The 16,812-nt window shown below is 32.6% G+C and overlaps 3 protein-coding genes across 4 annotated transcripts in view; 2 read left to right on the forward strand and 1 right to left on the reverse strand.

Annotated features, from left to right (window-relative positions):
* Positions 1-16,812, reverse strand: part of LOC139493386 (serine/threonine-protein kinase MARK2-like) — a 98,649-nt gene that overhangs the window by 44,854 nt on the left and 36,983 nt on the right. The gene's annotated exons all lie outside the window — the stretch shown is intronic.
* Positions 1,984-8,204, forward strand: LOC139493357 (uncharacterized). Of its 2 annotated transcripts, none has more exons than XM_071281704.1 (2): positions 1,984-2,233; positions 5,785-8,204. In XM_071281704.1, the coding sequence occupies exons 1-2, from the start codon at positions 2,083-2,085 to the stop codon at positions 6,768-6,770; spliced, it is 1,137 nt and encodes a 378-aa protein (XP_071137805.1). In that variant the 5' UTR covers positions 1,984-2,082; the 3' UTR covers positions 6,771-8,204. The 2 variants fall into 2 exon arrangements, with proteins under 2 accessions (XP_071137805.1, XP_071137806.1); XM_071281705.1 differs by having other exon boundaries at positions 5,791-8,204.
* On the forward strand, positions 11,716-14,679 carry LOC139493358 (uncharacterized). The gene is made up of 2 exons (XM_071281706.1): positions 11,716-11,856; positions 12,241-14,679. The coding sequence occupies exon 2, from the start codon at positions 12,275-12,277 to the stop codon at positions 13,430-13,432; it is 1,158 nt and encodes a 385-aa protein (XP_071137807.1). The 5' UTR covers positions 11,716-11,856; positions 12,241-12,274; the 3' UTR covers positions 13,433-14,679.

The raw sequence follows: 16,812 nt of genomic DNA on the forward strand, positions 1-16,812 counted from the left end.
TCATTAACATTAATATGTCATACAAATTGAACAGGACTAAATGCCCCATAAAAGGTCTTATTTTAAATGGGTAGGGTCATGGTTACAATTTAGAAACAGAAAATTGCAAGACATTTTGTTTTCGTGTTTTAAGCAAGGAAAGGAAGAATTATACAAAAATTCACTAAAAGCTGTATTCAATCATTTTGCAAAGATCTTTATCATCTTCCAATCCAAGTATTTCTACTCTATTACATATATATATGACCATACAATAAAACCCATTTAATACCCAGTGACATTATAGGCATGTTTAAAACTAGCTCTGGCAGAAAGAAAGTGATTTACAGCACATTTATATAATTGATCTTTTTTAGATAAATCCAATTCAAGATATGAAATAAACAAAAAGTCTTCTAACTTAGCTGTGCTAGGAGAGCGTTATACAACAAACTGTGCCCCTCTACTTGCTGACTTTTTTCTTTATTATTATGAGGCTGACCTCATGCAGGAACTTCTTAGGAAGAAAGATAAGAAGTTAGCAATATCCTTTAACTCTACTTTCCTCTATATAGATGACGTTCTTTAACTAAACAATTCAAAATTTGGTGACTATGTGGAACGCATCTATCCCATCGAATTGGAGATAAAGGATACTACAGATACAGTTAAGTCGGCTTCATATCTTGACTTACATCTAGAAATTGACAATGAGGGTCGGTTGAAAACAAAACTTTACGACAATAAGAGATGATTTCAGCTTTCCAATTGTGAACTTTCCATTTCTAAGTAGCAACATTCCAGCAGCACCTGCATACGGGGTATATATCTCCCAATTGATACGATATTCCCGTGCTTGCATTTCCTATCATGATTTTCTTGATAGAGGGTTACTGCTCACAAGGAAGCTATTAAACCAAGAGTTCCAAATTGTGAGGTTGAAATCATCCCTTCGAAAATTTTACGGACGCCATCACGAGTTGGTTGACCGTTATGGAATAACCGTTTCACAAATGATATCGGATATGTTCCTTACGTCGTAACTACAATCCCCTTCCCTTTCATGAATGTGTCCAACCGAATTAGACTATTTACCGGATTTGTAATCACATAAGCAACACGATAGGTGCCACATGTGGAGCAGGATCTGCTTACCCTTCCGGAGCACCTGAGATCACCCCTAATTTTTGGTGGGGTTCGTGTTGTTTATTCTTTAGTTTTCTATGTTGTGTCATGTGTACTATTGTTTTTCTGTTTGTCTTTTTCATTTTTAGCCATGGCGTTGTCAGTTTGTTTTAGCTTTATGAGTTTGACTGTCCCTTTGGTATCTTTCGTCCCTCTTTTATAGATTTACTTTATATTTTTCAGGTGTATAATAAATGCTGAAATATTGGTTTAGAATTAAAAAAAATTATGAAAGATGGTTTACTGTATGATACAATGTACTTATATGTGTAACAAAAACATGTTTACTAATAATATTGAATGCCAGTATTCATCCATACATTACATAAAGTGATTTTTAAACAGCTGCATATTTATATTTGGAATTATAGCTCAACTTTTTCCAAGTCAGTTAGGCAACATTTTTTTGTAATAATTTTGTAAAATTGTGGAACACAAAAAGAACTTATACAAATAATCGTATAAAATAAGATACTTATTTCAAACTAGAGTTAATTTCGATTGCAATTGAAGTGTTAAATAAATCTGTTTTTAACGATGTAGCAATAAGATTTAAAAATCAACTATCTTAAAAGTAAATCTTGGTTAAAAGGTGTGACTTAATTAAATATAGAAAAGGTGTATTTACTGAATTAAATATAGAACATGTGTATTACTGACATAAAAAGGGAAAAAATGATATCTAAGTAAAATTAACAGAAGTGAAATTAATCCGTTTTTCAGCATCAGTATACATATTTTTGGTATATAGTTTTAATTATTATTATTTCCGTTGTTGTCGTAGTATTCTTAATAATTATCTTCCGTCACACGAAAGTTTAAATTTAACTCTTACATGTCACTATTTAAAGAGTCATTCTTAACAGGGAATTTTCGGTTGTCACATTTAATGCACATTCAAAATGTTTTTCAACAAAAATGCCTTCAACGCCAACAGATCAAGAAGCAGATACACATTTTGACAAACACCTTTCATTACGTGAACAACATACTGATCAAGCTACATTAACACATGGTTTGGAAGTGAATGTGGAAAATTGTGCATTTCAAGACGATTTCCAATTACAAGGTGAGAATTATCGTTATAAAATGTAACTAAAACAAATTTAAAATTAATTGAAGGTCTTTTCACCCGATTCCCTATATTTTGATGTTAAAAATAATAATACGCGGTTAGAAATTTAATTTTCAGTGCCAAAATGATAACTTATTGTACCTTGATTAAAAAAATATATGGTTTCTACACATTTTGTTTGAAATAAGGGAGATAATTTGTTACTTCCGATTTAAAAATGTTAATTTTGGTCTCATGTGATAGTTTACTTGACACTGATTCCAAAAATATATGGTTCAATGTATTTTTACAATAAATAAGTACAAAAGTACAAAAATGGCTACTTTCGGTTTACAATAGGTCATTTCCAGTTGATTTCTTCAAGGTCATAAATTAGCTGATCCATGGGGGGGGGGGGGGGGGGGGGTCCGGGGGTTGTGTACCTCCCCTTTTTTGTGGACGATCAATGCATTTGAATGGAAGCATATAGTTGGAACCCCCCTTTTTAAAATGGCTGGATCCGCCCTTGGCACGACTCACATGACTTACAACTTAAAGCACAAATTCCAATAGCTTTATGCATGCATTAAGAGTTAAAACAAAGGTCAAAATATAGAACGTCAAATCAAGCTTCGACCTTTACCTCAATTTCTAGGTCATAAAACAAGGGTCTCAAATCAATAGACTCTAGGATTCTACTATACATTGTTAATGAGTAATATAACCATACGACTTATATAAGATATAAAAAGAAACTCCCATTAAATGACTAATTACCCTTTCAAACAAATTACGTGTTACGACATTTCGCAACTAACAATTCTGTGAAAATATTTTGTCGATATCTTATAAGATTTCTGGAAATAAGTGATAACAAGCCAAAATTAAAATTTTAAACATGACCATGACCTCATTTTTTTGGACCAAGGACCTCAAATCAAAAGACCCTAGGCCTATGTCACTTATGGTATTCCAGTTACAAATACCTTTCACTTATATCAAATACAAAAGGATTTATAACTCTCATATGGAACCTTTATACGGCTTCGGGTCAAAATTAAACGAAACATCCTGAGGATATAATGAGCAATTTGGAAAAAACGTTTTAGAAAAACAGTGTTCGGGAGGGGGGGATAACTCTTACATGGAAAAGTATTCGGTTACGCAAGTTTAGTTTCAAAAGCGTTCAAACTGTACAATATCATATTCTGAATATCTAACTGACATCTTGCAAAACATTAAAACATTAAAACAGCGAAGGGAAAAAAAATTGGCAGAAGAAATTAAAAAAATATTAAAAACCAATTGTTCAGAAAACAATTGAAGGTATTTCCACCAGTAAGGATCTATTTTGATATGAAAATATTAAAATTTGTTTTTTAATGCCATATCTAGCGTTCAATGACAGCTTATTGTACGCTGATTCCAAAAATATATGGTTTCCATACACAAATAAATAAATAAGGGAGATAATTTTTTACTTCCGGTTTGAAAAATGTTACTGCCGGTATTGTTGATAGTTTACTTGACACTTATTTCAAAAATATATGGTTCTATATACTTTACATTAATTTAGTACAAAAAAATAGCTAATTCCGGTTTTCAGAAGCTCACTTCAGGTTGGGATTTTCCAAAGTCAAATGGCTTGCAACCTAATGCCAAAAACCCCATGGCTTTATCATGTATACATTAAGGGAAAAAGCAAAGGTCAAAATCTAGGACGTTAAATCAAACTATTCATTCACCAAGGACCTAAATTCGAAAGACCCTAGGTCTAAATTATATAAGATAAATGAGTTATATCATCATAGGTGTAATTTTAGATATAATAGGGGAGAAAACTCCAATTAAATGTCTCCTAACTCTTTCATCAACTCAAATTTATGTATTACATCATGTCGCAACTAAAAATTCTGTAAACAAAATTGTCGATGTCTTTCTTCTGAAAAATAGTGATAACAAGCCAAGATAAAAATTTTGAACATGACCTTGACCTCATTTTCATTTTTTATGGACTAAGGACATCAAATCAAAACACCTTAGGCCTTTAACAATTATGGCTCTCCAGTTACAGATACATTTCACCTATATCAAATACGAAAGGTGTAATACCTCTCATATGGAATCTCTATACGGCTTCGATCAAAATTAAACGAAACATCCTGAAGATATTACGAGCAATTTGAAAATAAATTTGTCGGTTTCTTATACAGTTACGAAATTTTAGAAAAAAACAAGAAAATCAGTATCCGGAGAGATAACTGACAGAAAAGGGTATTCGGTTATGCAGAGTCAGTTTCAAAAAGTGTATTAGCTATTCGATATCATTTACCAAATATCTAAGCGACATACTGAGAAACAACCAAACAACGAAGTAAAAAAATTAGGCGGAAGAAAAAAATAAATAAAAATATAATCAGAAATAAATCAATTGGTCTTTCCACGGAAAAGTGGAAAGACCTTATAATCAAAAGCAAAGCAATAGGTCTTTCCACGGAAAAGTGGAAAGAGTGGAAAGACCTAAATATATTCAAAGAGAAAGTTGCAAATAAACATATGTGTTTATATGTACGTAATAAAGTAATTGGAAGGTGTTTTTATTACAAGAACCTCTCTGTCGTATCTATTCGATTCGAAAGCCTCGATGGATATTTTTAATACTTGGAAATAGAGTTGCCCATCCAGGAAAAGGTGTGTCCCGAATAGGAAAGAGGTGTTTATATATATTTTGAATATCAAACTGACACTTTGGGCCCTCCTTAGCCATTGAAGACAGAAAGTGTATCCAAATTCCTTTATGTCAAATTGGTATCTACTTATTAACCTGCTGTCTGCAAAGTATTGGAAAGACAGGGATCAAGGTGGTCTCAATATTGCCCCGTGCCCTTTGTCCTGAAATTTTGACAATTGTTAGCTGAAAAGTGACAATCTAAGGCCTACGTAGATATTAAAGATGACAATATTCTGGAAAATCCTTTTCATACAACCTTTATATATACTATGAATCAGTCGAATTCTATGGACATTGAGATACCGGTGGGGGGGGGGGGGGGTCTCACCGTCATGAAGGCGGTCTCCGGTAAGTTCTCACTGTATATTTCTTTTTGGGGGGCTTTCCATAAATATTTCTATTTCTATTTTTAAATGTTTTTAGAGTGATTGGTGCTTTTTTTTGTATTATATGTTACATGTAAAATTACATCTTTGATCCATCTTTGATGTCGTGTTATTAAGGAATATTCATATTAAATAAAGACAAATATGCAACTGACAAAGGGTTTATATTCGAGGACAACGAGAATTTACAACAGCTTGAAGGGATCACAAAATGATTTCCTACGTGTCTTTTCACTCCTCTAAACTATGAAAATCATGCTTTTAAAGTTATCAAATATTTCAATTTTTTAAAATAATTTTGAACTATTAAAATTTGAATATCGAAGCGACTGCTAGCAGCCGGTTGGATATTCAATATCGAATATCGATTAACAAACCAGATAGCTCCACATACATTTAAATTAAGATGAATATCCCCAAATCAACCTTTGATTTGCAATATTCTATAGTTGTAGATGATAGAGTCGAGCGAATGAATGAATCATTTCGAACAGAAACACATTATCCAAATGAACAGTCGAGATTGAGCACAAACTCAAACAGCAATATTAATCAAGTTGAACCCTCATTCGACACGATTGTCGGAGCTATTTCAAGTATTGAAACTACAGGACAAATTTTGGCTAAAAATGCAAGTCCTACGTGTTGTACATCCAAAAGAGATAAAGCTATATCAACCAATTGCTCTGGTTTAAATCCTATACACATTGGCAGTGTTTACAAATCAGAGGAAGAAGTAGATAATGTCGTTTCAAATAAACACATTGAACGAGAGGAAAATCAAACTGAGGAAAAGAGCATTGAAACCAATGGACTTCTTGAGAAAGGAACAAATAAAAACAACCGACCTCATCGTAGTATTTCAACAATCTGTACCAAACTGGTTGTTGTGGTTGGAAGCATTGCTATTATATGCCCAGCCTTAGTTATAGCAGTTATCGTACTTTTTATACAGATTAAAACATTGCAAGGACATATAAAAGAAAATACTTTAGGTGAACGATCAAATGACTTCAAAAGTTTAACATTGCATGTTAACTGGAGTAACATCAAAACTGTGACAAAACAAAATGTTAATATAACATGGTGTCCAGTAGAGCAAAACAAATTTATAGATGTAAAAAAGGATATCATTAATATCAACCATAATGGAACATATGGGTTGTACTTGTCTTTAAATATCGACATACCAAGGTTAAGGGGAAATGCACCAAACGTATCATTGAGATACATTTCACTTATTTGCCTTAAAACTAACCGATATGAGAACCAATGTCAGCGTCAAAGGTCACTCCCAAATACAGCATGTACTGTTTCTATCAAAGGTGTTTTTCCTCTATGGGAAGGAGACAAGGTATGGGTTAGTGTGATGGGCATGAATCAAATTTATAAAAGCAAAGCTAACAATCGTCTCGTTATTACCAAATATATATAAATAACTGATTATCTTTTCACCGAGTTTTCGACGTTATGCATTTAGACAGCAATGAACCTGGTTATACATGTACAGCTAAAACATCAACTAAATTGAAAACAAATATTTTGCAGCAGCTAACAAAAAGCTGCATTTAGTCAACTAATATTGCAGTTTCCATCCATGTTAACGTCATTAGAACAACACGAGGTATAATACGAATAGTGACAATTCTGGCAAAAAAATCTGCCTGTGGGATTTGTCTGGAAAAGGTACATAAAGTATGTAATGATTGGAACACATGTAAATCGTTGATGCATCGCAGATTTTGAATTTAACATGGGTTCAACCCGACGAGACATTTATTGCATTGGAAGAGAATGGTGCAAAATTATACATACAAAGCAGTGGAATATATACAGTGCATCTTACATTTAACTTACAAACCAGAAGTACCCGCCATGACTCGATTGTTCGTCATTGTTTTAGTTCATTGATTTGTGTAAGATATAACCGCTACAGAGAAATATGCAAGAAACAAATCATGGTAGAGAATACAGCCATGACCGTCTCAATACTTGATGTAAAGGAATTATCTCAGGGGGACTTTATCTGGATCAGCTTGTTGGGAGTAAATTATCTCTACAGGACTGACGCTGAAAACTACCTCACTATTGTAAAGCAATAAACATAGTAAAGCAATACACATAAGGAACTTACAGTGAAGTGATAATTTTTTGGCTCCATGTTGAAGGTCTCACTGTGACTGATAATTTGTTCGTGAAAAATCTCTTTGGATCCTCATCCATACCAAAATCAATATTAAACATTACCGTTTAAACATTGCTGAGATTGAACAATTAAAAACGGAATCAGGCTGCCATGCGCAATGGGTTTTGTTAGTTGTTGAAGGTCGTACGGTCACTCTTAGTTTATGGCGGAGAGTTGTCTCGTTTGCATTCCTTAGTTCAAACAGCTTGCGAAGAAGCTGATTCTATTTATATATCACATGGCATAGATTGATGATGACGCACTCGGGAGAACTTCTAAGCATTGATAGCTAAAACACATTGACAGATTGAACCAAAAACCATAAAAACTTAAGCCGTCTGAGCAGTGGGATCAATAGACCGTTATAATTAAAGTCTTCAGACTATAACATAGTATCATAAACATGAAGTTTACCTCCAAAATCGTGACAATATCTAGTCACTGGCTACTTATGCGCACGCTACCAACATATAAAGACTGAGGTACCGACATCATCAGCCAAAATTATTAAATAATTTTTATATTCAAAATGTCTGTCCGCCAATCCGTTTGCACGTTAACACTTTGTACGATACTAGTAACTGAAACTCGCTTTGACGAATTATCTTATCTATACTATTAAACGAGAAGACCTCATTTTATGTGTCGCTTCTTTTCCTTCCACAATAGATTAATCATCATGTCTCTGTGTCCTATAGGTACCATGCATAGTCGCACATATGTCATCTATTCTTATGATTATTCAAATTGAGTTACTTTGGGAGAAAACGGAAAAAAGGCGTCCTGATATTGTTTCCGTCATCAGGCCGACTTTTAAGTCATTGACAATACTTCCGGTTTTAAACTTGCACATGATTTTCATAGGAACTCGGAGAGAGGACAATTATTTTCGAGTTCATCTACATGTATACTATAATTATACTACTATACTATATAGAGACTCTCTATGTAATTATAGCAGTGATCGCCGTGGAGAAGAAACTTGGAATTTATAGATAATAGCAAATATACTTTACGTATGTTCATAGTGTTATATACAGAAGGCTTCATACAACAATTAATTCCCTTTGTTCGTGGTCTTGGAATATAGTTCTTAATTACTATATGGGACAATGCTTACTAAGTATTATGTCTTCTGGTTTCTTTGAAATGTTTACTATTTAAGGGGTCATATCGGTTGCATATATATTAAAATAAGTAAAACGTGGAATAAATGTATTGTTGAAAGTGACAGAAGCGATTTGATGTAAATGAAAGTAGAAAAGAAATAAGCTGTATCCATTTATTCATGATTCCTACCATTGGCATGTTAATATGGCTTTCAAAGAAAACGCACTTTTCCTATAATCATATTTTATTAGAATAATAATGGTCTATAAGCGGTTACATTTATTTCATGTTTGAAGCGGATCAAGCGGTGCAAATTTAATTTGACTTTTACTAAAAAAAAAATGCAATGTAGCGAGTGGAAAGATTTGTTGTCTGAGGCCAGAAATACGAAAATATTGGAATTGAATAGAAAGGAAACAAATAACGGACTTTGGAAAAAGGGAGAAGGCTTTTGATACCTCTTTTGAAATTTTCTATTAAAACTGATCCTTCATACTTTAAACCAAGCTCTAAATGCCCGAAATTTCGCGGGGTGTTCTAGTAACGTTAAGATTAACACAAAACTGGAATTTGAGATTATTTTTTTTTTTGGGGGGGGGGGGGGGGGGGGGCAAGGTGAGCTTTTCTCATCACTTGGTGTCTGTCGTCCGGCTTCGTTAACTTTTACAACAATCTTCTCCTCCGAAACTACTGGGCAATATTTACCCAAACTTAGCCCCAATCTTAAAGGATCTCGCCGTCCAACCAAGATGGCCGACATGATGAAAATAGAACATATGTATAAAATGTTGAGGCTATAAGCCTCTAGTTATAAATGGTGACTCTTAGTGTCATTCCAAATCTTACATCATTTCGGGGATTGAAGAAAGGAAGCTCCCTTTGAGCATTTTTTGATTTCCAGAGTTTCTAATCTTCAATTGTTACATTAAACGAAAATTTTAATATCCAAGATTCCTGGATTGATTTTCTTCAAACTTTATATTATTGTGGGGATTGATGAAATGATTTTTTGAATTTTCTTTTTTTCTCGCTCAATAGTTATGTCTTTTTTTCATTGAGACTTTTATTAATTGTCAGATTTTAGTATATTTTCAAATACAGTTTGATTTTTTTTTATATAGTTGAAACTTCACATAACTGATGAAATTGGTAAACATAATGAACTGTTAGATTGTCAATGAAAGGAACAAAACGGTTTCCTAAGTAAAATATGTGGTATGATTTCCAATGAGACAACTCTCCACAAGAGACAAACAATGCTTTTGATAGAAACAAAATGACACAGAAATTAACAACTATAAGTCACCGAATGGCCTTCAACAATGAGCAAAGCCCATACCGCATAGTCAGCTATAAAAGGCCCCGAAATGACGGTTTTATTTATGTAAAAAATGAACGGAAATGCATGTTTTTCTACAGTGCGCTACTGTATTTGCTTATAAAAAATCTCATCTTATTCTACTACAATTTTGATATGCGCAGTACGGTCGTAGCATCCACACTTGTTGCATCTTTTTATTTATATTGCAAACTAAGTTAGCAAGTGGAAATTGTATCAAATGGTTGGACCACTACATCGTATGTCCCAATTAACCTAGAAGTCATCATCCACTTGAATATATCATACACACAAGTTAAATAGTACTAACTGTAAAAATGTCTCGTATATGGCAGCGTTCATTAATAGGAGCGGAGGGTCACGGTTACAATTTCATAGAACAAGACAATTGCAGACTAAAAGAATTTGCAAGACAGTGTGTTTTCATGTGTTGGTTAAGATCGAAGTATTGTTCCTTGTCAAAACAATTTATCAACATACACGTAAACATTTTTTTTTGTATCACAATTAATAAAACTTGGAGTAGCAACAATCCCAGTTAGACCATGAAACATATATTTACAACGGTGTATTTGTTATTGTGTTCTATCATTATGTCGATTATAAGTTCAAAAAAGCTTGTTATGTGCTACTTTTATAAACCAAGACGATGTAAATAAAGCTTATTTCTTATTTATTAATAACCGGAAATTTTTGAAATGTAAATGAATGGGACTTGCACTCTTTTATATAAACCAAGTATGACATCACAATATATGTGTGACTCAAGATACGACTGATATGTATTATACAACTTTCGGTTTCGTTTATCAAAGACACGAACAGCGATAATTATTAACGACAAGTTCTACCCTAATTTTTGCCCTGTGACATGCGCTAACATTCAAAGAGGTCAACTGTCAGACGGGGGATGGACAATGAATAAACTTCCATTTCACATGTTCTAAGAACTGAAAAAAATTTCCAATAGAAAACTGAGTGAAAATAAATCATTTGTATAATGAAATGCAAGATGTGCGCACAATTGAGAAGAAAAAAATAATAATTATGGCGAAAAACACGAAAATAGGTAAGGCTGCCTAGCAAAAAGTAAAATCACAAAAATACCTCACTCAGAGGAAAGTCAATTCGGAAAGTCACTAATCACATGGCAAAATGAAATGACAAAACACATCAAAAACGAATGGACAAGAACTGTCATATTCCTGACTTGGTACAACATATGAAAAGATTATTATAAAATAAACTAATAAGAAAAGTCTTAGAAGGAGGTTGATTGGAACATCTTATCGATCCAGCAATATCAAAGTTTTTTATACATTGATTACAAGGCATCGTATGGTGGGTTTTTTCAGCCTACGGGTCATTACAAATATTTGAATTTCAACTCTAAATAGAGCATTGAACTTGGTTCATTTCTATCAAAAGCATTGTTTGTCTGGATTTTGCTCAATTAGGCAAGTTACCTATTCATGATATTGTTCCCAATCGTTTGTATTTTAGTATGCAGAAGCATTTGTATTGAAATTCACCTTTCACTTTGATGGAAGAAAAAGACCAAATATTTCCTTAACAAAATAGTAAGTACACATCTTCAAAGATATATCTTCAAAATTTATTTTAAACGCATAATGTGCGCAAACAATAGTTTTTTTCGGGTCAGGGATTTCGAGTATAACTTTTTTTTTAACCTCTCTTCGGTTCGACAAGCAATAAATAGTTACGAGCGTTCTAAAAATAAGAGGTGGATTTTCAGTCTATTTATGTATATTGGTACATGTATTTCGAAATATGTTCCTCACTAAGTGTCCGTTCATTTGAGCCACTGCTACAATCAGAAATATAATGCTGAATTACTGAAAAGGATACAAGGAACAACATGAACAAGTAAGTTCGATATTTTAAGACGACTGGATCAAAATTAAAACTATTTACCTGTCAGGAAAAACTATAAATACATATTACTTAATTTTTCGAAAATATGTAATTAATAAAGCTCTTAATTTTTTGTTTCATTTTTTCCCTACATCTTTTTTTAGTACGTCCATATTTCAAGGACTACAGCATTGTGTTAAAACATGCTTACTCAAAAGCTCATAATAGAAAGTATAATTAAGATGCTATTAGCATGTCCGGCCGAAAAAATATATATTAACGATAATCTTGTAATTTTTCTTGTTGCTTATCAAAATGCTGCTGCTGCTACTGACGATTATGATGAAACATTTATATTGAACGAATGATTATGTGTCTTATATCATTGTGTTGTAGAGATTGCCACAATTAAGGTTTGAGAAAAATAAAAATGGAAAGCTGGCCTACTGAAAACAATAAAGATTTTGTGAAAATAAAAACGGGGAATACATTTTCTTGGCCATTAATAGGAAGTCTATCATCTCTATCAAAAAAACGTCTGAGCCTTAATATACAGAAAGTTATCGACCAACACGACGTACACACATATGGTTTGGTCAATGAACGGAAGTCGAGGTGTAAATCAGAATGTAATGAAGGTAGGACTTCATCTGAAGAGGAATTACTTTTATTGAAAGAAGAGCAGAGACAAGAGATAAGCGACTTTCATAACAATTTGAAATGTGAATCTTCGTGTAATCCAAGTGGCACCAAGAAAATTCGTTTACTAACGAATAATTTGCAGGAAAGTAGTGAACGATCGCGGAATTCTTATGGACACATACCAATAGAAAATGTTACCGTTGATCAAAATAATTATGATACAAAAGAACATACAGAAAACAAATCAATATCTAATGATGTAAATAGTACCCATTCATGCAAACATACTGAAATGACAGAATCAGTAGATAACAAATCCAATAACTCTACAATAAACAACTATAACCATGCTAGAGTTTTATTAATTGTTACATTGTTACTAATATCATTCTTAATGGTTCCTTCAATGGTTTGGAGTGTCTATGTCTTTTTGAGACCATCTGCATGTGAACCTCAAACTACATGTGGACCTCAAATTACAGATGGACTTTTTATCCAATCAGCAACTTTTAATATTAACCGAACTGCTCATCAGTTAGTTAGCAAAAAGGCAAGTGTAAATATTACGTGGCAAAATAAAAATGATTCGTTTCTCAGAGCTTATGGAGAAACAGTCATGGTAAAACAGAATGGAACCTTCCACATTGTAGCGACAATCAATTTAGACACGTCAAGCGTCAGTGATAAAATATCGTCTAAAGTGCCAGAGAAGGATAGATTTCGTTCACTTTTATGTATCAATATGAGCAGGTACACTGTGGATGAAGTGAATACATGTCAAAGAACTAATCTACCACCTTATACATCAGTCCCGGTAACATTGGGTCCGGTAATTGTACCTTTAATGAAGGGAGACCGGATATGGTTAAGCGTTCTTGGTATAAACCAAGTACAACGAATAGGTACTAAATTAGTTATCACACAATATTTAGGTGGCTTTGGGTGAAAGAAGTCAACTTTTCATATTGAAAGTAAACGGCGTCATTGCTATTTGGTCGACATACAACTAAAAGTGGCATGATATTAAATTAAACCAAAGAGCTCGACATTTCAAAGCACAAGAGATACAATAATTAGCTACGGTAAATTAAGTGTTCAAGTTTGAGATCGCTACCACGCCACACACATTGTGGCTTGTGGAGAACGTGAACTTAATGTATATCTGAAAGACCAAACTGCTTCACATTTACGTTGAATTGAACGTAGATTTGATACAGTAATCGAAATTTGTGTACATAAAATTATTTTTAAGACATTGATATAGCCCTTAGATTAATTGTAAAGCCTTTAAGAACCTATATATTAGTACTATATTATATAAAAAAAAATCATTGAAAATACTTTGTTTACTATAGTTTGTCCAACTACAAAATGAAATAAAGGGAATCAAAACTTTTTTTTTAATTTGAGTCTACTGCTTCTTGACGCTTGACAATTTACATGAATAGTAAGCTGTTGTTTTATAAATGTGTTGTGTGAAAAACATTTCCGGAAGAGTCTTATTGGCAAATGATAATCCAAACATGTATTATGTTAATAATATGTAAAACTAACCAAAAAGAAATACGCATGTACGCCATATCAATACTTTATCTGATCCGTAAGCGAGTGATGAAAATAACAAATAGAACAGCAAATAATATGCATACATGTCCAATCGAAAATCCTTATCGTTTACAATAATTCAACAATCTATAATCAGAAAACGGACCGAAATTTATAATATCAATGATATTTTGTGTCAACAGACAATCAACAGTTGCCATTATAAATACTCCCATGGACCTTCTGTCATTCTGATAATAAAAGTATCTGACATAATGTTCAGTATTCTTTAATTGATATTTTTGGTGAAATAAAAGAAAGGAGTTGGAATAATAGTTTCATTTATTTAGTTTGTCGTCAAAAATAATAGTTGACACAAGTCCTTCAGAACATCACATCCTCCTAATTATCTAGAATTAAACTTTCTTTCTAATCCTGAGTGGACCAATCTAAATAAATTTAACATAAAAATACAGGTAGGTGTTAATGTAAGAAAGTTTAGTCATATTTTGATACTTTTTCATGTCAAATATACCATGTATACCATGTTGTAAATTATGTAAATTTGTTATTTTTCTCTGTTTTAAGGGGGCTCAATCATTTTTTTTATATATATATAGGATATAGAAAAATAAAATTAACAAAATGTGGTCATCGTTCATTTAAGCTCACCATCTGCCTTCGAAAGAAGCATACATTTGAGAATGTAAATGGGGAATGTGTCAAAGAGACAACAACCCGTCCATAGAAAAAACAACAGCAGAAGGTCACTAACAGGTCGTCAATGCGAGAAACTCCCGCACCAGGAGGCGTCCCTCAGCCGGCCCCTAAACAAATATATACTAGTTCAGTGATAATGAACGCCATACTAATTTCCAAATTGTACACAAGAAACTAAAATCAAAAAATAATACAAGACTAGCAAAGGCCAGAGGCTCCTGACTTGGGACAGGCGCAAAAAGGCGGCGGGGTTAAACATGTTTATGAGATCTCAATCCTCCCCCTATATATCTAGCCAATGAAGAAAAGTAAACGCATAACAATACGTACATTTAAATTTCAGTTCAAGAAAAGTCCGAGTCTGATGTAAGAATATGTAACCGAAGAAAATAAACAAAATGACAATAATACATAAATAACAACAGACTACTAGCAATTAACTGACATGCCAGCTCCAGACCTCAATTAAACTGATTGAAAAATTATGAATTCATCATATGAATATCAGGTTTAATCCTTCCCGTTAGGGGTTTAGTATCATACCATCATAACATATATGAGAAGAACATAACCCGCGTTATGCCAACAACTGGTTTTTGAATAAATATGTTTAGTTCCGATGCAAACACCCTATAAGTGAATCAATATTTACGCCAAAATATGCAATATTTAATGACCTGACAACAATATCGTAACTATATCCCTTCTTAATAAGTCTATTTAAAGGTTTTGTTAGTTTCTGAGGTTAATACTGACATTTTTGTGCTTTATAAAGAATATTTCCATAAAAAATTGGATGTGAAATACCTGAACGTATAAGAGGTCTGCATGTTGAGCTATATTTACGAATGATGTCCTTATACCGATGATGAAATTTAGTAAATGTTTTGACTAGTTTGTGATATCGAAAACCCTGGTGTAATAATTTTTAAGTAATACATAAATTTCTCTCGTTACAATCTAAAACATTGTTATATACACGAGCGAATCGTACAAGTTGAGATATATAAACTCCGTAAGATGGTGACAATGGAACGTCACCATCTAAAAATGGATTATGAAATGAAAAATCATCTCTTTTATCATAAATTTTAGTATTAAGCTTTCCGTTAGTGATATAGATATCAAGATCGAGGAAAGGGCAGTGGTCATTGTTAGTATTAGCTTTATTTAAAGTAAGTTCAACAGGAAAAAATTTCTTTAGTATACATACTGAAGTCGTCATTATTGAGAGCCAAAATATTATCCAAATATCTAAAAGTATTATTAAATTTGTTTATCAGATGTTGTTTCGATGGATCTTTTTGATTTTTGTCATAAATTGTAACTTATAGCAATACAAAAACAGGTCCGCAATAAGTGGTGCAAAGTTAGTCCCCATTGGAATTCCGATAACCTGACGATATATGGAATTTCCAAAGCGAACAAAAATGTTATCTAGTAAAAATTCAAGGGCATTTATAGTATCAAAGCATATCCAATTGACATAGTTTTTTTTGTTTATTGCTACTAAAAAATGACCTAAAAAGAGTTTGAAAATATATATTCACATTCTGACTTTTTAAATGCCCATTTAATTAGGTGTGTGATTTTTTTCTTAATGAGAATGTGAGGCAATGTGGTATACAGGATAGAAAAATCAAAACTTTGAACAGATTCAAAATCACCAATATAAGCATTTGTAAAGGAACTTTTTGTCTGTTAAACTAATAGGAGAAATAGAGGTAATATCGGACTAAAAAAAAGAACTGAATTACAGAAATCGCTTCGGTTTTACAATAATTTAGTTCAAGTACAGCTTAATCGAAAATAATAATAAAAAATATAGGTCACCGATGAGTTAAAAAAGATATTTCATTTTGTTCCAAAATGGCAATTTTTGCACCAAAGGGAGATAATTTGGAGTTTTTTCAAATGGTACTCGGGCAAAACCAAATTGTTTTTTTTAATTTGGTTGATATTTGTACCATATGATAAAGTAACAACTAATAAAGTAATAAATAAAAGAATATATACAAGTTTATGCAATATTTATATAACACATAAATAACAAATAATTTA

The sequence above is a fragment of the Mytilus edulis genome, chromosome 10 (genome assembly GCF_963676685.1).
Source record: "Mytilus edulis chromosome 10, xbMytEdul2.2, whole genome shotgun sequence".
Taxonomy (NCBI): Eukaryota; Metazoa; Mollusca; class Bivalvia; order Mytilida; family Mytilidae; genus Mytilus; species Mytilus edulis.